At 46.6% G+C, this 21,868-nt stretch overlaps 1 protein-coding gene across 1 annotated transcript; it reads left to right on the top strand.

Moving 5' to 3' along the window:
* Positions 1-18,748: 18,748 nt before the first annotated feature.
* KCNA10 (potassium voltage-gated channel subfamily A member 10) lies at positions 18,749-21,114 on the top strand. Its single transcript, XM_029573096.1, has one exon. The coding sequence runs from the start codon at positions 18,781-18,783 to the stop codon at positions 20,305-20,307; it is 1,527 nt and encodes a 508-aa protein (XP_029428956.1). The 5' UTR covers positions 18,749-18,780; the 3' UTR covers positions 20,308-21,114.
* Positions 21,115-21,868: the final 754 nt, after the last annotated feature.

The raw sequence follows: 21,868 nt of genomic DNA, 5'->3' as shown, positions 1-21,868 counted from the left end.
CCCTCCAAAGAAAAAGAAGGACTGGCCATCCATTCTCCATCACTTCTTATTGCTCGCACAGGCAATGGGAAGAGGATTAAAAGACACAGAACGCCGCAGATTAAATGGCTTTATAAAACCCGTTTCCCGCGTTGTGGTTTGCGGTTCCCTGCACTACGCGGGAAACAGGGGATCAATATCCATCTGAACGTTTTCTTTTTGCCTTGGTTTCATTGTCCATTACCGGGCCATCCAGGGTCACATTCTACTTCTTGCTCATTCAGGCCCTGAAGCAAAATGACTTTTGAAAACAAAAATAGATAGAAGAGTCGGGTGCAGGCGCAGCTGCCTTTATCTTTAAAGACTGCGGGTGGAAGTTAAGAGTTTTATCTGCCATCATATTCTCTGTTTCAGTGCCTCACTGGCCTTTCAAGAGCGAGTCACAGACCTGCTCAGTTATTCCAATAAAAAGGTCTCACCCTCATTTCTACGCATTCAAGTGGAGTAACATGGAAACTACCACAGGATGCAGGCTCTGGGGACAGGTGAAGCAGCATCCTCAGGCATCCAGGTCCACCCTCAGGATCGCACCCTGGCTCAGTCCCCATGCACGTCTGCCTTCCAGGCTCCTTCTCTGGGTGCTGGCTCTTTTCCCCTCCTTCCTTGGCGAGGACACCAGCGCGGCACAGGAGACAATCGTGATGACCTTTGCTGCACGTTATTCCATTTCTGGCCCTGGCTAGAAGTGTTTGACGAGACGGGCACATTGGGATTTCCCTTCTGCTTCCATATCTTTATGAAACCTTTGCGACCACCTCAGCTGTTTTTCATTTCAGTTTCTTTGTCAGCGTCTCTTTCCGCATCTTCACAGCTTGGCCTGCAGGACGTCTGCATGGTCACCTTGACTCATGATCATCCCCCACCCCTTCTGTCCCTTGTGAGTCCCAGCCTCCTGCTGTCCCTCCCCCCGGGTACATCGCAGTTAAACTGCTGAATAGCTGTGATTAACTGGGCAGGCAAGCTAAATGCAGCCAGAGCAAGACAGAGGTACAGCTGAAAGGAGCGATGAGTATGCAAGTGCTCAGTCCCTTCTTTCTGCCTGTTGGCGGAGGGTAAATTAATGCATTAGTAGTTGAAATGTGAACACCGGCCAATCAGCAGCCACGTTCAGTGGGCAATGACTTTTAGATGGACAGTTCTATTTTTTTTTTGGTAAAAAAATAAGGAATGATGGTCGTGTCCTGTGATGAAATGTATCCAACCCCATTGGCTCTATGACGAAGCTTCCTTCCCTCCCGTAAAGTTATTTGCCGATGGTTTGCAGCCCGCGCCACAGTGTAGCGCATAACGTTTATGTCTCTATGTTACAGAAGGTTAACCTCGCGGAAGACCATCTCTGACCTCGGCTGCTTTCTCCCTTTCTTCACAATCTCCTCGACTCTCTTGCTCAGTCCCGGAAGGAAGCTGTCGTTCTCAGGCACCTCCTCCCCCCTACCAGCTACTGCCCCCCCCCCATTCCCAGAGGATGTGCGGGGGGGGGGGGGGTCCCTTGCCACCCCCACCCCTGACCCTTGCCTGCCCTGCCCTTGCATTTGTCCCCAGCTACCCACTTGCCCTCTTGTTACCCCATCCGCTTTGGGTCTTTATAGGGCAGGAGTGATCTGCAGTTACTCCTGCCTTCCGGTGCTGTTTCTGAAAATAGCGCCGGCCGACCTGAGGCTGGCGCCATGTTCTTGTATGGAGGAAATTTGAAAATGGGGCTGCCCTCAGGTCAGCTGATGCTATTTTAGAATAACAGCACTGGGTGGGGCAGGAGTGAATGGGGATTATTCATGCCCTGTGAAGACCCACAGTGGATGGGGTAAGAAGAGGGCAACCAAAATAAATATGGTTTGATAATCCAAAATTCAGACCCATTTGGAGGGGGCCCATGAGAGCCAGAACTGAGAACCACTGCTAAGAACATAAGAACATGCCATACTGGGTCAGACCAAGGGTCCATCAAGCCCAGCATCCTGTTTCCAACAGAGGCCAATCCAGGCCATAAGAACCTGGCAATTACCCAAACACTAAGAAGATCCCATGCTGCTGATGCCAGTAATAGCAGTGGCTATTCCCTAAGTCCGCTTGATTAATAGCAGTTGATGAACTTCTCCTCCAAGAACTTATCCAAACCTTTTTTAAACCCAGCTACACTAACTGCACTAACCACCTCCTCTGGCAACAAATTCCAGAGCTTTATTGTGCGTTGAGTGAAAAAGAATTTTCTCCGATTAGTCTTAAATGTGCTACTTGCTAACTTCACTGCTTTAGAAGGACTTCATCGTACTAACTGGGGACTGATCCGCAAAGGATCCGGAGAAGATCAGAACAAAAGCCATAGCCTTAGCTCATATGCTTCAATACTTTTAGGGTTGCCAGCTGCCTCTGTTTTTTTTCTTTTTAAATTGAAGGCAGGTCGATCCAGTCCAGGTATGTTTTCCCCCGTTGCAAGCGTGGACTTGCAGGGTCTGATTTCCCCTTTGATAAAATCAGAACCACAGAACCAGGATTGGGCCGACCTATCCCGGAAATAAATGGGGCCAGTCCGCAGCCTTCTCCTCTGGGCTCTTGTAGTGCTCGGCTACATGAACGGAAAGGCTTTAATTGCAGAGAGATCCAAAACAGTTCCAGCAGCAGGTGAACCTCTTTGGATCCTGCTGAAAAACTGCACCCCCTCCCCTCCCCCCCAATTTTTTTTTATTTTTTTAAAGGAAACAAATCTGCACTCAGCAGTGCATTTCAGCGCTGGGGCACGGGAAGAGAGGATTGTGTGTTACACAGACTCAGATGGACTAAACCCTGCCCTTTCCCTGATTCTGCCTGTCCAGGTGATGACAACAAGAGCAGATTGAGTTTCACTGGAGGCTAGGGTTTCGGAATTGGAGTCTCTAGTCCACTCTGTCCCTCTCGGGTTCTTCGCCTCGGTGGGGAAGGTGAAAGGCGATGTTACCTCTCGGTCCCAGGATATTCAGCAGCTCCTCCTTGCCCGCGGTCTTCTGTGTTGCTCTTTTTTTTTTTCTGGGTTTTTTTGAAAGTAGACAAAAGGGTGGACCAAAGTTAGCAGCGAAGGTGAGTGGCCCATTTCAGCTTCTTGCTTGCTTTTTGCAGGAGATGATCAGGATAGCAGTTTCCCCTACTAGCGGGGACGAGGCAGAGCCTCGGTCACCCTGGACTGGCAGGTTTTCCACAATCAATCAGAAAGTGTAACTTACCTGTAACCCTCCCATTTCCCCCATGGACTGAAGAAATTCACTTCCACAAACTAATTCTATTCTTCAGTTTCTCACTGAAACAAACAAAAAAAAAAAAAAAAGATTAAAAAAACCCAAACAAACCCCAAATCACTTCTAAACGTTAAGTGATCTCCGAAAATAAAAATGTGTCTGAAGCCCGGTAAGATACTTTTGCAGGATGGGTCTTCCTTGTTTTTGCTAATGTTTCGGAGGACAAAATCAATTCTTTTTTTTTTCTTTCGAAGGGATGGTCAATGAATTTGAGAACAATGCAAGTTTTTGTTAAGTGCGCTCTGCTCTGTAACCGCTAAATAGCGAGTTTCACCAGCACTCCTGCAGCATAAGGAACTCCCCAGTCACAGGCGAACGTCTGGCGTGGGTCGCCGAACCTCTGAGAATAGAGACCCATTTCATTCCATGCAGCCCATTAATTACTGTCCGTACGCCCACGGAATAGTCTTCCTCGAGTGATTGCTTTTTGTACCCTTCGAAAATCCGGAGCGGGGAGGAGGTGTTTACGGAGGCTGCGGTTCCATGCCCCAGCCACCTGCCTGCTCTTGGATGTGTGTAATCTGGGCAATCCTTTAGAACCAAGGCCAGGGTTTCTGTTGCAGACTGGTCCGGGTATTAAGTTCAAGAAGACGTAGGGTGTAATTTGGGCTCGCTGACTGATGAACATGCCGTCTGGACCCTTGTGCACTAGGAAGATTGCAAAAGGGACGTTTTTTCCCCCCCCTTTCGTCTGGTGCTTTAGAAATGTTTCTTTGACGTGAGACAGGTCTCATCACGCAGCTTGACATTGTCAAATACTTCACTGCTGTTCTTAGGAGGTAATTTTCGAAAGGATTTACACGCGTAAAAGGGCTTTTGAAAATTACTACAATGTATGCTGCTTTCGCGCGTGTAGCTCCTTTGAAAATTCACCCCTTAGTGGCACAAGTTCTACTCCCATTTACCTAATGGGAATAGGCAATGCGGAGAGTGTTAATTCTTTTGTAAACAGGATCAGGGTGGAAAAATGGGGCCCCTTTAGGGATGCGCATTCAGATGACCTGAATAGTAAAAACATGACGGATGGTTTGATTTTTGTTTTGTTTCATTGCAATCAAACCAAAACTCGATGCATTCCAAAAATTCGGGAAACTCTTTGACTCATTCATTTCTGCAAGCAGTGTGCATCCTTTGCTGAAATGAAAGACCTGAAAAAAAAAATCCAAAGAAAACAGCACTGTGATGAAATTCGTCCGGAAACTGTGTGGGAAACGAAATCCGGGAACCGAACTGAAAAAAAAAAAAAAAAAGTGGCTGCAGATCCCTCGTCCCCGTGGTTCCCCTTCCTCTCCTGAACAGCAATTTGCCTTCCCACTTGCTTGCCATAGGAATTACATTTTCCCCACCAATAGGAGGCTTGGCGTGATTTTGATATGCAAACACGAGTTTAGTTTCTGAGCCAGGATTCTGCTCCCTGATCCGTTCGGGGCCATGCACGTCGCGGAGGCAGTGTCCAAAGCCCCTGGGGAGAGAAGGAAGCCTTATCCATCGCTCAGCTCTCCCCAGACTCAGAGGCAGTGGTTGCAGGCTCTGAAGGGAGCGGGCCTGGCCAGGGAGCATCGCTGCGATGTGAACTAGCCTGGGTGATTGCAGACAGAGGCTCATGGCACCGGATTCGGGTCCCAGCTCCCATTACAGCTGAGCTAGAGAAATAAACGAGAAGCACTGAACTCCCAGCCTTGTAGGGGAGCTGCTCCCCAGATACCTGCATCCTTTAGATCCCGGAGCCTCATCTATCCAGGCTCTGCTTCACGTCCCTTCCCTTGCTTGCTGCCTCACACATGAATGCACTGCATGGCATCCTCTAGGTAGAATAATAAATCTAATCGATCAGAATGTTGCCAGTTGCAGCAAAGGCCACACAACTCAGGATGTGTCATTGTCTTTGCAAAGTCAAGCAAAGCTCCATGCCATGTAGCATCTACAGTTCTGTGGCTTATTGCCAATGGGCCCTTAGCAGTGGCTCCTTCTACCATATTTGGACCTCATTCCTGCACCTGGTGCTTGCATTTACCCAGCAGCGGCAGACGAGCCCGGCCCTGCCATAAGCTCTCATGCCACTCATGCTCTGTCTCAAACATGTTCAACCTACTGAGAGCTGAATATTGACAAAGCCAGAGAAAGTTGTGCCTTAATGCTGGAAAGCTGACACTTTTAAAAAACTTTCTCTGACAGTGCATCGGAGTGCAAAAGTCAGACTGCAAAGGAGAAGCAGATAATAGAAGAATTCTAATACCATTATTATTATTATTATTATTTTACCCGTGGCCATGTTATCAGAATGTGACATGGCAGGCCAATGATAAAACTTACTGATATTCAGTGTCAATTAGCCGGATAAGTTCCAACTTATCTGACTAAAGGCAGGTGTTTTAATATTCAGCTGCGATCAGAGGCCACTGCTTAGCCAGATAAGTATTTAGGCAGCTAAGTAGCGGATAGAGGTGGGCGGGACAGGGGCATAACAAGGAGGATTTACTTATCCATAACCATATAAGTGGCGATATTTGGAGTTACCTGACTGAGTTAAGCAGATAAGCCAGAACTACTGTTAAGCAGGTCTAAAGTTAACCGGAGGGACCTCCCTGGCTAATTAAAAGTTATTCGGGTATATTCAGTGGAGGGATACGTTAGCCGGATAGGTCTATCGCTAACCTCCTTAGCCAGCTGTCTTTTGAATATGGACTTTACAGAGGTCAACACTGAGTAATCTGGAAGGCGGGAAAGTTATTTGGGTACAGCGGTCTGGATTTTCAGTGAAATATGCTGAATGTACTCGGGTAAAATTATCCGGGCGATTTTAGGGCAGCGATTCGCAGGCCACGGTTACCCTGGCTAGCTTTCTCCAGGCAGTGGTGGATATCCGCACTGCCCAAAGTGAACCGTGCCCCAGGAACGCCCTCAAAGCAACTGGGCAAATTCTGTGCAGGTAACAAGCTACTTGGGCATAACCTCGGGTTTTGTTCCAGTGACGCCACAGGTTAGGCTGGACGAACTCTTTGAATGTCGACTTCGCACAGTAGGGAAAGTCTTGTTGAAAGTTGCTTGCTGGCTGTTACGGACAATCAGTTGGTCGGTTCACATTTTTGTCCCGCTCTCTTCCGTCATGTTACGTTCAAAATGAAGGAGTCACCTGAAAGCCTGGACACAGTCCGGCTGGTGAAGGGCTTTGCAGTGCTTGGCACCAACTGTACCGGGGCCTGACAGGACGATGATGTTTCTAATTCTTCTCTCCGTCCGCATCCTGCTTCAGCTGTTAACTGGAATGGCACTGAGCTTGGAAAAGTACCAGCAAGGCACGTGCAGCAAAGGGCAGGGGAACGGGTGATGCTAAGAATACAAGAACAGCTGTTACCTTCAAAGAGAAAACATGACAGTCCCGTGCAGAAATAAAGCGTCTGTGTTAAATGGTTAATAACCTGCGTCAAGCTTCTGCAGCAGAGCCGGCCCTGCGTGACGCAGAAAGGGTTTGCAGACGGCGCACGGCTGGAATATTTGCCGATGCTAATACCACCACCCCCACTCCCGACGCGTCCCGATTGGAAGAAGTCGTAATTCAGCTTCCAGTCATGCCCGCAGCGTTATGAGATGGCGAGGGGATCCCAAGCGAGCCTTGCCGAACATGTGGGCCGCTGGAGGAGAGTGAATTGCCCACTTTGAATTGTCTGAATGTAGAAATGGGTCCTGCGGGGATCTTTTTTTTCCTAGAAGCATCAAAGCTACCCCAAGGTGGCGGCATCCTCTCAGGCTGCGAAGAGGATTTTCTACGCTAAGTGCCGTGATAAAATTATGGAGCGTCTGGCAATGGATAAGGTCATGGCTGCAACATTCTGGGCCTCATTATTTATTTATTTATTTTTAGATTTTTATATACCGGTGTTCCTATATGAAATAAAGATCACATCGGTTTACATTGAAACAGAACATGAAAATTGCCAAAAGGCATTACATAGAACAAGGTTATGAAACTTGGAACAGTGTACATAAGTTCAAAATTTAATGATAACGTTGTAACATTGATGACCAAAAGATAAAGGAGGAAAAAAAAAAAAAAAAAAGACTTAAACAATTAAGTTGACAGGTCTTTTTGAGCATAAAAATTATAACGTATAAGTGGGAACGTCTCAAGTGTCCTGCAGCAAGAGATTAGATACCGAAGTAGGTAGTGGTATGGAAAATGGGGGTTTGTGAAGAAGATATGTTCTTGCTGGTTGGAGGGGAAAAAATTAAACAGAGATCTTATTTTTTTCACAGGCACAGATCAGCCGCGATCAGCCACACTCACCCCCAGCTTCGCGGCTCGCACACGTCACCGATGTGGCCAAAACACTGCCCTGCTGCACCGGTCCTGGGGCCACCTAGGTGTGCACGGAGCCTCTTAAAGGCTCCACGGCGAGAAACCCTTCAGCTGGCGCTCAGTGATGTCGATACGTGGCTGGGTATTGAAACCCTGCACACGCTATGAGTCGACGCCTGAGAAACAAGTCCTCCTGCTCTTGCAGTGCGTGCTGTTATTTGCTGTCTACCTTGCCTTGTTTTCCCTGCCGTGCCCTGCTGCCTCTTTGTGCCTTGCCCTGCCTTGCATTGGTTGTTCCTGCTATGTCTTGGTCCCTTTTCCTTCTTTGTCCATCTATGCCTGACCCTTGGTTTTGACCCTGGGGCCTTGGACCCTGACTACGCTTCTGGACTGCTGCCTGCCCTGGACTTGGCCTGGACCTCGACGCTGCCTGGTCTCCATCTGCCGCGACCTTGGCCTGGACCTCAAGGCTGCCTGATGTCCACCTGCCCTGACCTCGGCCTGCTACTCGACTTCCTCTGGCCGTTCCTTCAAGAACTCTCGCCTAAGCCCTGCCAGCCCCCTGGAAAACCAAAGGCTCAACCTGCAGGGAACGGAGCTGGAATTGGTGAAGTCCCAGACCCAGTCCTTGTAAGGGAGAGTCCACCTGCTTTCGAGTGAGCCTAGCGGGTTTGCTTGTTAGGCTGCATCAACCACACCAGAGCCCAAGGGCTCACATCCGTGACAATAGTGTCCAAATGAAACTGGACCAGTATTTGGAGGAAAAAGAGATGACTGGGCCTAATGAAATGGAGGATCTGATGGTAGATAAGGACTATTAAGGCCCATCCAGTCTGCTCAATTTCATTTCTGGGGCAGTGCCATAGAAACCAGTTGACCTCTGGATATCCTGTCTCTTCTTCATAACTAGAGGTCCTCTGTGCTTATCGCAAGCTTTCTTTAATTTAGACTAGGGAAAGTAATAATCCAGGGGCATAAACTGAATGCCATATTGGGGCTCATGGGGGAAAGTTTTGGGGATTTTTCTGGATTGCCATCTAGAGATAGGTGTTGGGCAATCAGAAGGAGGTTGGATTTGATGGACCCTGGGGCTTCTTTCGGTTGAAAGCCTCTGGGCACCACACTGGCATCAGTGGTGTGTGCCCAAGAGGATCCTGGAATGCCTAGGATGGGTCAGAACCACTCGCTTTGTTATTTTGGCAATGGTTTTCGTATAGCCAAAGAAAAAAACACTTGTGGTCAGCTCTGCACCAGTTTTGGGAGACCTAGGACTTTACGGTGACATGGGTGGAAAATGGACTGCATTTAGAGAAGAAGAGAAACGCCCCATGCAGTAAGGACAGACACGACGACGTCCGCTGTACGCTCCGGCTCTTTCATCCTGCAAGCTAGTTCCCTAACCGTTTCTACGTCTTGGGTGCTGAGTGGCTCTGTGTGCGCTTTGCTGCTGATTTCCCATGTGCTACTGAGTCGAATGCCCTGGCAACATCTAGGTCTGGTGCCACCTGCTAGGGACAGGTTCACCCTGCCTCTTCATCCTTCTCCCGCTGACTAATTCAAACCAGTTTGTTAGCTTAGCTTGACACGCTCCAACGGCGCCGAGCCGGGCTCTGTATAACCCCCTGGCACTTTGATTTCCTGTCCATTGTCTCGATTATTCTGAGGTATTTAACATTTTGCCAGGTGCTCGTGTCAAGATAAATGAAATATAATAGGGCAGAAAAGAAAGAGGATTTAGGAAGAAGAAACAGAGAGAAACCAACCTGGCTGGGGGGGGGGGGGGGAAAGGATATTCTTCAAGAATTTCCCAAAGAGTGACTTAGAAGAGAGATTTTTAATTGCCCGAGGGTGATTATAAACGCTTGCTGCTCGCAATTTTTGAAATCTTCCTGGTCCTGCACTTTTGCCTGAACCTCTCCTCCCGCTGATGAGGAAATCCCATCCGAACGGGGAGATCAAGGCACTGAGGAGCTTTCGTCGCCGACCATCGCTTGCTTGCAAATTCTGGTTTGACCTCGTTAACTGGCGCTTGATTAACCTCCGTGTTCCAGTGCCTGTGAAATTTCGTTTATCTTGAAACAAGGGGGCACTTCATGCATGCACGGTTCTACCTTTGTTTATTAATTGGATTGGAGTCAGAGCCCAGGACTAATCCAGATATAATTACAATTAATTGGGGCCAGCACTCTCTCTACCTGCTCCTTTTGGCTGTCCTGCTGGGTGGGAGCCAGCTCCGACCGGAATGAGGGCCTTGCCGTTCCAGCTACCGACCTGCTGCCGGTTTATTATCCGCTAGCTCTCACCGCCTCTGCTCTATCCACATGTAATAATTTAATAAGGGGCTCCCGAGGGCCCCCCGCCAGCACGTCCACTGACCCCCCCCCAGCCCGTCCAACACAGCGGCAAATCCCCTGACGGCGAAGCACAGATGTTTGGTTCCCTGCACCCCTGAGCCTGCCGCCGTGGGCCTACGGGGCATCCCCAGCGCTGGCCCAACTCAATGAGCTGGGCCTGAAATTCCAAGCCCGGGTCTCCCTCCGTGATACCGCACAGTGTTGATGCTGGGTCCATCAGGCAAACCCCCTGTTTCTTAATAAGAATAGGCTGCCATAAAACTGATTGCATTCTGCTGCCCCAAAATATAATGGATTTTTATTATCCCGTTTTGAAAAGAGTAACATCACCCTCTTAATGTCCTCACAGCATTGTTACAGGGCTTTATACAAGACTAACACGAATGGATTTGTGGCCTGAATACTCTTTCCACGGCACACGCTGATGCAGGCGACTTTGGGAGTAATTTTGTAACAGCCTGCGTAAGAAAGATGGGAAAAGCGTGCGCGAGCTACGCCAGCTTTCAAAGTGAACGTATTGTGTGTATGTTTGCCTTGAAAAATGATCCCACCAAATCTGCCCGCACGCCATTATGTGCCGGCTGATTTGCACGCAGGTATTTTGCGGGGAAATTTCAGTCGCGTGCTTTCAAAAACCCATAAGTGTGCGCATAAGTGCAAAGCCCCCAGCCCCTGAGAACGGTGCTGCTCAATCCGGGCAAACTCCTACGCATTCGGGACGTGTGCACATCAGCGTAACCGCGTATCCAGGGGGTAATTCTATAATAGGCCCTTTCTGCGGGAAAAGCACCAATTTACCCATCGACGTACTTTTGAAAATTACCCTCCCTTGTCAACGGTCTCCCTTTTCAAAATCGATCCGTACGCCTGCATAGTTTTTGACAAGTGCGCAAGTTCTGAGTAGGCTCAGGCACTAATAAAACCAAGTTCTCAGCAAATGATAAGCGAGCCAGAGGTCACGATTAAGGGATATGATAGAGGTGTTTAAAATCATGAGAGGTCTAGAGCGGGTAGATGTGAATCGGTTATTTACTCTTTCGGATAGTAGAAAGACTAGGGGGCACTCCATGAAGTTAGCATGGGGCACATTTAAAACTAATCGGAGAAAGTTCTTTTTTACTCAACGCACAATTAAACTCTGGAATTTGTTGCCAGAGAATGTGGTTAGTGCAGTTAGTATAGCTGTGTTTAAAAAAGGATTGGATAAGTTCTTGGAGGAGAAGTCCATTACCTGCTATTAAGTTCACTTAGAGAATAGCCACTGCCATTAGCAATGGTTACATGGAATAGACTTAGTTTTTGGGTACTTGCCAGGTTCTTATGGCCTGGATTAGCCACTGTTGGAAACAGGATGCTGGGCTTGATGGACCCTTGGTCTGACCCAGTATGGCATTTTCTTATGTTCTTAAACACTTTTCACATAGATACAAGATGGGAGAAAATCTTTAGTGCATAGGCTGGCTGCTTAAGCGTTGCTTTACTCACATAAAAGGAGATCCACTGATGACTCGGGGCTAGCGTCCTTAAAAGAGCTCTAGTAAGTTCATTAAAATTACGTTATGCTTGCATTCCTCACGCTGCCAAACACAAAGCTGAGCTCATCTCTCCAGTGACAACAGGGTGCTTTGTGCAATACAGATGTTGCTGAATTCATGACTGCTTGGCACCTGGGATTCCAGCTGTCAAGTTGCTTCTTCAGAGGCTTCATTTCCCCACTTTTTTTTTTTTTTTGGCTCTTCTGAAGGACAAATAGTAGACAAAAATATGTGGTCAGTGAATATTGTAAAAGCAGATGCTTGGGAGATAACCATAAAAAAAAAAAAGGAAGAAAAGGAACAAAACTATCATGGCCTGAAAAAGAAAAGAGATTTGGAGGATGCAGGAACCACCTGTTCTCCACTGATGTACCTGTATTTTACTTTAGATAGTCCTTGGACACAGCAGCCTGTTTGAGGCTTGTGTAAGTCCAGGCTGGAGAGCTACCGAAGCTGTCTTTAATAGGGATGTGCTGTCTTTTTAAAATGGCATGAAAATACCAGCGATATGAGTTATTTCATTTTGTGTCACTTCTCATCCAAACAACAGAAAAAATGAATGGAATTTTGATTCGTGTCATTATGCCTTTTTTAGCTTTGCTTTGAAACGAAGTGCACGTATTGTAACGAAGCAAACGAATAAAACGATATGGAAAAATGAAACAAGAGAAACGTCGTAAATCTGAAACAAAATGACACGAAATGACCTTGATGTCCATGCACAATCCTACCCTTTTCTTCCTGCAGGAGTACTTTTGCCACCAATAAAAGTACAGTTTGCTTCATAGGAAAAGTGGAGATCTGCTGGCTTTTTTTCCCTGAGCCTTCTAGAGACCGGTGTAACCAGGGAATGGAACAGGAAGATGGAAAATCTAAAGGGAGCTTATTGCGCAAACATAATCTTTCTGCAAATAGTAATGCAGGAAATAGGAATGGCTGAACCATCAGACAAAGCTAAGCAATGATAATTAAGGGCAGTTTAGCATTTGCATGGTGCAGGAGGCGATCATGAATATTAATGAATTTAGAAAACCAGCATCTGCTTCTTCAGCGCAGTGCCTCCTTGGAAAATGTATGACCCTGTTCCCTTTGGAAGCAGAAAGCTTTGCTTCCCATTGGCACCCAGACTTGTGCACCCCTTTTAATGAAAATGTGAACGTTTTAGGTGTCACAAAACAACTGAGTGACTTTCGTTTATGATCTGGTGGTGCAACAGCTAAGTTATACAAATTGAAGTAACAGCTAACCCAGCGTCAGGCTCTCTGCTGAGGCTAGGCCAGTCCACCTGCTTCGATTTGATTATATTTGCAGGAGCACCCCAGCTGTAAACAAAGGTTTAGTGATGTTCCACTTCCTATTTCACAAAGCCGGGTGTCTCAAATGCCCTCTCATTATGTTTAATCAATATGAGCTCCCAGAAGTGCATGCTAATGAAGCACATTGCAGGGAGGGAGGTTTACAGCAGGAGGCTGGTGTCCGTAGCCACTGAAAATACGTGAGAGTGGGGTCTGCAACACGAGAGACATTCCAGTTTTCAGATATGTCGGCGGCACAAGCTAGAAAAGAGAGCAGCAGCTGGAGAGGGGGGAGGAGGAGAACATTAGCTATGCTAGAGTGAGCTCTTATCTCACATTCACCTATTAACAATTAATGGCAAAGGACTACTTAAAAAGGGTGAATCACAACCCACAGTGACCTCAGTGCCTTGCTGGTTTCAGCAGCAAAGCTCACATCTCAATCCAGCCTCGCACCAATACACCAACAATCCTCCTTGAGATGGGAGACGGGCTCCTAACTGGTCAGTAATTGGTCACTCGTCTTCACTGTTGCCCCGAGTGATACAGCACAGTACAGTTCCTTTCCACTTCTTATATACCTCCAGCTCACCTGACAAGGTGATTAACTGTTCTCAATCTGCCATCAACCTGTCTACATATGATACAATGACTGCTTGTGAATGGATTTATTCTCACTGAGATTGCAGGCCAATTCAGTACTGGAGAGTGTGAGACAAAGAAGGAGATCACAGTGTGGGTCCAGGACATCAAAACATTAGTCAGGGTCTGGGAATGTAAGATGAAACAAAAGCTGAGCAGAGAGAGAACGGGCAGCATGGCTGCCAATCTTTGCATCAAAGAGGGCAATTGATTGTGGTGTTAATGCTCTCTTCACACATTACCAGTGAGAATAAACCTGCAACGAGTAATCATATACGTCAAGTCTTACCAGATTGGTCCTGGGGACCCCACAGGATATCCAGCATGAATATGCATACCCTGGAGACTGAGTATATGCAAATTTATCTCATGCATAGCCATGGTGGGTATCCTGTGGGGTCCTCAGGACAGGTGCGGGAAGCCCTGCTCTACGTGCTCTGTTGATAGTGGTATGAGCGCCGTGTGCTTACCATGAGCAGAGTTTGTGTATCAGAGGGGGCCTTGGTGATGTCGTCGCCTGCTGCCACAGCAGCTTTTTAGAAGAGTGGCCTTTGTGACATCACAACTGATTGGTGGGCGAGTGTTTGCTGCATTCTTGTATTCACCCTCCTGATCACTGGGGGGGGGGGGGGGGGGGGGGGGGGGAGAGAGGATGCTTTAGCACAGGGATAGCCAAGTCTGATCCTACAAACAGGCCAGGGGTTTCAGGATCTGAATATTTATGCCAGAGATCTGCATGCAATGCCTCCAGTGTATGCAAATCTATCTCATGCAGATTCATTGTGGATTTCTTGAAAACCCGGCCTGTTTGTGGCTCTCAGGGACTGGAGTTGGCCACCCCTGCTTTACCGCAGGGGCTTGGACAGGTGGTATTTTCCCCATTGTAATACTGACGTTGTTTTCAAGGATAAAATCTAAAGCCATTTTTGCACAGGAGCAAAGCTTTGATAAATCCATCTCCAGTGTTGTCTGGAATCGAATGGGGCACTCCACGACCTTACGACGCGGTTTTCCCATCCTCTTTCCTCCATAGGATGCACGGCGAAGCTCAGGATGCCTCCGCCCCGGCCTCTCTTCCAAGCGCAGTCGCTTGGTGAGCATTGACAGGTAGGCAGAATATTATCAGAAGCGGGAATGAGCCTCAGTAGCAAGGTCTGGCGTGCACAGCATCACATTACAGCAATCCTTCCCAGACCTGTCCTGCAGAGCCTACGATGTGTTGGGTTTTCAGGATACCCACAAGGAATATGCAGGAGATAAAGGTACACATACCGGGTCACCGATGGAGGCAAACCTATCGCAGGCACATTCACCGGCTGTGGGCTCGTCAGGACTGATTTGGCAAGCTCTGTGTTATACGATCGCTGTCAGGAAATGCGCCACCCGGCGGTTTTTCAGAATCTTAGAAAACCCTGAAGGCTGAGAGTAAAAATAAGCTCAAGAAGAAAAGTAAATGACTTAGTTTAGGACGGAGTTAGAATCTTTTAGAAGTATCTGTGGATTTAGGGATGGCATCTTCCTTACAAGGGTGGGCATGGAAAAGACTATTTGTTTCATTTCATTTCCATTTCTTTTCTGTTGTTTTTTGCACATGCTGACATGACCGAAACGAAACAACATTTTGTTGGCTATTTTGTGTCGTTTCAGATGGGAAACAAAATAAAATGAAACAACAAATGCCATCATTTCCCTGTCCTTTAAAAATGACAGCACACCTCTGCCTTCTAGAAGAACAACATAGCTAATGGCAGTAGATAAAAGCCATTTGCCCCACCCATTCTACCTAGTTGTCCCCTCTATACTGTCCCGGCTAAGGATATCTTGCAGCTCTCATCCATTGAAGCTTGGCTACCTGCCTTGCTCTTGCTCGGGTCATCATCCTTTTAGGCCTTTTCCATTATGCTAAGGATATCTTTCAGCTGAGCAGCCCTACATGGGGGACCACCTGTAAAAGATTGCTTATTTTCCTTTATTTTCTTAGCTGGGAAGTGCGGCCAAGTCAAACAGCTACTCATGCTTAGCTGACTTGCCACCTACTTTCAACTTGGGAATGTACCAAGCCCTAATGCCACTGCATGCAGGTCAGCACTGCCTCCTGCTCTCGGGAGCTTGACTTGGCTCTACTGTCACTCTACACAAGTTGACTTTGTCATCTCCCCTCCCTGGCCATTTACTATTCTCAGGTAGATGACCGGCCTCTCCTGCCAATACCAATGCCTTCTATATCTGCCCCAAATGTGAGTTTTGGGTCCCACCACTTCTGTTGGTAGAGCTCTTCCAGACATTTAGCACAGTCCCCATAGAGAAGAACTTCTTCGTCTTTCCTCTGGGCCTGTCCTCTTGCCAGCTCTATAGCATGACCCCTTCTTGTACTTTTCTGAAGTCCTGCTAAATATCTGAATGTCTGTCCCTTCTTTCTTGCAGTGTATGCCTTTTGAGTTCCTTAAGAACATAAGAACATGCCATACTGGGTCAGATCAAGGGTCCATCAAGCCCAGCATCTTGTTTCCAACAGTGGCCAATCCAGGCCATAAGAACCTGGCAAGTACCTAAAAACTAAGACTATTCCATGTTACCATTGCTAGTAATAGCAGTGGCTATTCTCTAAGTCAGCTTAATTAATAGCAGGTAATGGACTTCTCCTCCAAGATCTTATCCAATCCTTTTTTAAACACAGCTATACTAACTGCACTAACCTCATCCTCTGGCAACAAATTCCAGAGTTTAATTGTGTGTTGAGTAAAAAAGAACTTTCTCCGATTAGTTTTAAAAACGCCACATGCTAACTTCATGGAGTGCCCCCTAGCCTTTCCATTATCTGAAAGAGTAAATAACCGATTCACATCTAACCATTCTAGACCTCTCATGATTTTAAACACCTCTATCATATCCCCCCTCAGCCGTCTTTTCTCCAAGCTGAAAAGACCTAACCTCTTTAGTCTTTCCTCATAGGGGAGCTGTTCCATTCCCGATATCATTTTGGTCGCCCTTCTCTGTATCTTCTCCATCGCAATTATATCTTTTTTGAGATGCGGTGACCAGAATTGTACACAGTATTCAAGGTGCAGTCTCACCATGGAGCGATACAGAGGCATTATGACATTTTCCGTTTTATTCACCATTCCCTTTCTAATAATTCCCAACATTCTGTTTGCTTTTTTGACTCCGCAGCACACTGAACCGACGATTTCAATGTGTTATCCACTATGACGCCTAGATCTCTTTCTTGGGTTGTAGCACCTAATATGGAACCTAACATTGTGTAACTATAGCATGGGTTATTTTTCCCTATATGCATCACCTTGCACTTATCCACATTAAATTTCATCTGCCATTTTGATGCCCAATTTTCCAGTCTCATAAGGTCTTCCTGCAATTTATCACAATCTGCTTGTGATTTAACTACTCTGAACAATTTTGTATCATCTGCAAATTTGATTATCTCACTCATCGTATTTCTTTCCAGCTCATTTATAAATATATTGAACAGTAAGGGTCCCAATACAGATCCCTGTGGCACTCCATTGCCCACTCCCTTCCACTGAGAAAATTGTCCATTTAATCCTACTCTCTGTTTCCTGTCTTTTAGCCAGTTTGCAATCCACGAAAGGACATCGCCACCTATCCCATGACTTTTTACTTTTCCTAGAAGCCTCTCATGAGGAACTTTGTCAAACGCCTTCTGAAAATCCAAGTATACTACATCTACCGGTTCACCTTTATCCACATGTTTATTAACTCCTTCAAAAAACTGAAGCAGATTTGTGAGGCAAGACTTGCCTTGGGTAAAGCCATGCTGATTTTGTTCCATTAAACCATGTCTTTCTATATGTTCTTTGATTTTGATGTTTAGAACACTTTCCACTATTTTTCCTGGTACTGAAGTCAGGCTAACCGGTTTGTAGTTTTCCAGATCGCCCCTGGAGCCCTTTTTAAATATTGGGGTTACATTAGCTATCCTCCAGTCTTCAGGTACAATGGATGATTTTAATGATAGGTTACAAATTTTTACTAACAGGTCTGAAATTTCATTTTTTAGTTCCTTCAGAACTCTGGGGTGTATACCATCCGGTCCAGGTGATTTACTAATCTTCAGTTTGTCAATCAGGTCTACCACATCTTCTAGGTTCACCATGATTTGATTCAGTCCATCTGAATCATTACCCATGAAAACCTTCTCCATTACGGGTACCTCCCCAACATCCTCTTCAGTAAACACTGAAGCAAAGAAATCATTTAATCTTTCCGTGATGGCCTTATCTTCTCTAAGTGTCCCTATAACCCCTTGAACATCTAACAGTCCAACTGACTTCCTCACAGGCTTTCTGCTTCGGATATATTTTAAAAAGTTTTTACTGTGAGTTTTTGCCTCTATGGCCAACTTCTTTTCAAATTCTCTCTTATCCTGCCTTATCAATGTCTTACATTTAACTTGCCAACGTTTATGCATTATCCTATTTTCTTCTGTTGGATCCTTCTTCCAATTTTTGAATGAAGATCTTTTGGCTAAAATAGCTTCTTTTACCTCCCCTTTTAACAATGCCGGTAATCGTTTTGCCTTCTTTCCACCTTTCTTAATGTGTGGAATACATCTGGACTGTGCTTTTAGAATGGAATTTTTTAACAATTCCTTAAGTCCACACGAACAAAGCAGGCAAACATATGGGCCTATGATGGATATAAGATATAAGCTAATGATATCAATTTTTTCATTGTATACATTAGTCCACTATGGATTTAGGGATGACTTCCTCCCAGAAATGCTGTATTTTAATTCAAAATTGCTCTAAATGTATTTGCTCCTCTGCTCTCTGAGTCACATGAAAGAAAATAATATATACTGACAGAAGAAAACGAGCAGGGACACAGCATGGGAGACTCAAGGAATAATTATCAGCAGGTTGTTTAGACGTGCCAGGAATTGATATGTTAATTTGTTGGCATACCTTGCTCAGACCCTTTGACTTCTGCTTGCGTTCGTCTACTGATCAGTGCTCACTTTAAAGAAAGAGGCTGAAGGAAAAACAGATAAAGAGAAACAATTGTATGTCTGTTAATTTTAATTTAAAAGGTTAGTTTACCAAAATATGTATATTTTTGTTTGTTTCTTTCTCTCTCTCTCTTTTTTTTTTTTTGCAAATTCTTATCGTTGATGAGCATTTGTCACAGAAAGAACTGGCAGGTGCCAGAGAAAGAAAGGAGATCTCCAGAGCCATGGTATTTCATGCCGTGATGAGAAAATGCCATCCTTCATCTTTTCTATCTTCTATCTTCTTCCCTGCAGGTCATCATGTGATGAGTAAACAGCATCCAACTGATCTCAGCCTGCCTGCATGCACAGCTGGAAGGAGAATGGAGGCTTCACACATCACTTTTGAAAATTCAGCTGGGAAAGCAGAGGATCCAGCTTACTCCAGTCTTCCTACCACTGACAATCAGTCTGGGAAAGGACACGGTAACCATGTCAGCCTTCTTTCAACCTGGAAACGTCTTGTCAATGAGAACTCCAACAATGAGACAACTTTATCCAGCATCTCCAAGGAATGCCATGAAACCTTGGGTATTGGATCAGTGGAGATGGAGGAAGGGGACCAGAGAGTCATCATAAACATTGCAGGGCTCAGATATGAGACCCAACTGAAAACTCTCAATGAGTTCCCAGAGACTTTGCTAGGAGATCCTCACAAAAGGATGGCATATTTTGATTCCATGAGGAATGAATATTTCTTTGACAGGAACAGACCAAGTTTTGATGGGATTTTGTACTATTACCAGTCGGGCGGGAAGATCAGGCGCCCAGCCAATGTACCCATTGATGTTTTTGCAGATGAGATGATCTTCTATCAACTAGGAAAGGAAGCTATGGATCAGTTCAGGGAAGATGAAGGATTCATCAAGGAACCAAAGATACCGTTGCCCACAAATGAGTATTATGAACAGTTTTGGCTTCTCTTTGAGTACCCTGAAAGCTCAAATGCTGCAAGAGGTATGGCGCTAGTCTCAGTCTTGGTCATTGTCATCTCTATACTCATTTTCTGCATTGAGACTCTGCCAGAATTCCGAGAAGAAAAAGATTTCCAACTGCCCACAGAGAGGAACAACTTTACGAGAAAGGCAAAGGCCCCAAGTACCTTCACAGATCCCTTCTTTGTGATAGAGACTGCATGTATTATTTGGTTTTGTTTTGAACTGTCTATCAGGTTCGTCGTCTGCCCCAGCAAGTCTGAGTTCTTCCGGAACCTTCTGAACATAATCGACATTGTGTCCGTCATTCCATATTTTGTCACCCTCATCACAGAGCTCATGCAGGAGACGGAGCCCAGTGGGCAGCAAAATATGTCCCTGGCCATCCTGAGGATCATTCGACTGGTGAGGGTTTTCCGAATTTTCAAGTTGTCCAGACACTCCAAAGGACTGCAGATTTTGGGACAAACCTTGAAGGCCAGCATGAGAGAGTTAGGCTTGCTGATTTTTTTCCTGTTCATTGGCGTTATCCTGTTCTCTAGTGCCGTGTACTTTGCGGAAGTGGACGAGCCGAAGTCCCAGTTTACCAGCATCCCAGATGGCTTCTGGTGGGCGGTTGTTACTATGACAACAATCGGCTACGGTGACATGTGCCCCATCACCGTGGGGGGGAAGATTGTGGGTACTCTCTGTGCTATTGCCGGGGTTTTAACTATCGCTCTCCCAGTTCCGGTCATCGTATCCAACTTCAACTATTTCTACCACAGGGAGACAGAGAATGAGGAGAAACAAACTTTATCTTTGGAAATGGAAAGTAGCCAGCTTCCTGGCTTAGTGAGAACAGGAAGTGAGGCTTCTCTGAACAAACACAATGGCACCTACACACATGACAAAGCCAAAAATGGCAAGTCATGAATGTAAAACTTCTGAAGCACCTGGGGTCCAAGAATCTACCTGTGCAGGATATGCGATCCATTTGGTTTTTCAGAAAATCCTGACTGAACACCAAAGAGTTAAAAAAAAAACCAAACCAACCTTGCTGTAGCATGTACGAAGGGCTCCATGAACACGGGGATGCTTCTGAACAATCCTTGTGTTATGTCCTCTGAGAATCTGGTGACAATAAATAAAGAACTCTTCCTATGACAAGGGAAGCTAAGCTAAATCCTGCGAGGGTTAGCCACTCACCCCATGATGTTTAGCAGGTAAACCAGTCCTGGTTTTCCCCAATAACATCTAAGGGGCAATTCTGAAATCCTGCAGCTGGTCTGCAGCCAGGTCCACAGCCCCGCAAGTTATTTTCCAAAGGGAACCTCCTCGCAGAATTCCCCTTTGAAAATTTGAGGCTGACAAGGACCCTCACTAGGACAGAAGCGCCTGCAAACTACTCACCTGGTTTGCATTCCATCTGGAGATTCCCACAGGCACGTTGCCTTCCCCAAGAGCTACAAGAGCGCTCGTTTCCGGTGTGCATGCTTTTACCCACTGAGGGGAGGGGCACTGTCCAGCCAAGGAATTTACTCCAGAAACATCTTAGTTGCCCGGGCAAAGCCCTTCAGGAATTGTCCTGTCGATCTAATTTTCTCTAAGAGAAGTGGTAGAGTAGCAGAAGGGACGGCTCAGCCTGTCCAGATGATCGGGCGTCATTTAGGAAGCCTCTGTCCCGGAGGCAGGAGCAAAGCTCTTGTGGCTCCATCCGAGGCCTGCAGAGAGGGTTGAGAAAGACGCATCATCTCCTTGCGCTGGGGGCTGGTGATTATATTAAACTAGAAAGGGAATGGGGGGATAGGGATGGGGTTGGAGGGGTTGCCAGAGGGACATGTCCCCAGCAGAGATCCTCATCCCCACCCGTCCCTCACAGTCTCATACTGAATGGGTGGAAGGCAGGGGGATTTTTCCACAGGCAGACCTTACTTTCGTCTGCAGCAGAACCAGCCTGTAGAGTGGCAGCCACCAGGGCCAGATGTTTAAGATTTACCAAACCTACGGGCAGAGGACTGGGGGGGACAGAAGGCTCTTCCTCCAAGGAGCAGTTGGGGAGAGTCCCCTTTTCTGGGTGCATTCAGAATTGCTGTCCTAGGCATGTGCCTGTGTTGCTTATGCCTAAAATCCAGCCCTGGTAGCCACAGTACACGAGCAGGGTTAGAGAGTCTGAGCTGCTTCCTGTGCAGGCAGCCAGGGCCATAGTCTCCCCCCGCGAGGTTGTGCAACAGAGGGACAGGAAGCTTACGCGCGTGGGTAACAGCTCCGGGGCAGGCTCCCCGTGCACCTTGGCTGTTTAAAATGCTTGCCCCAGCGCGACTCTGGGAACGGGAACTCAAGCATCGGGGGTGTGGGAATCAGCCATAGATTAAAAGTAGTTACCCCAGCAGATGACCGGGCTGGGCATTTGCCTGAGGCTTTTAAAAGATTTGTGAGTGACACCTACCCTGGCCAGCTGCCACTGCCTGTCCAGAGGGATCAAGGCAGCTGATAG

This window comes from Rhinatrema bivittatum, chromosome 12 (genome assembly GCF_901001135.1).
Source record: "Rhinatrema bivittatum chromosome 12, aRhiBiv1.1, whole genome shotgun sequence".
NCBI classification, from domain to species: Eukaryota; Metazoa; Chordata; class Amphibia; order Gymnophiona; family Rhinatrematidae; genus Rhinatrema; species Rhinatrema bivittatum.
This window is presented reverse-complemented; position numbering and strand designations above follow the sequence as displayed.

Bases quoted from the DNA above. Each gene is read 5' to 3' on its own strand.
- KCNA10 (XM_029573096.1), top strand. From the start codon at position 18,781: ATGGAGGCTTCACACATCACTTTTGAAAATTCAGCTGGGAAAGCAGAG.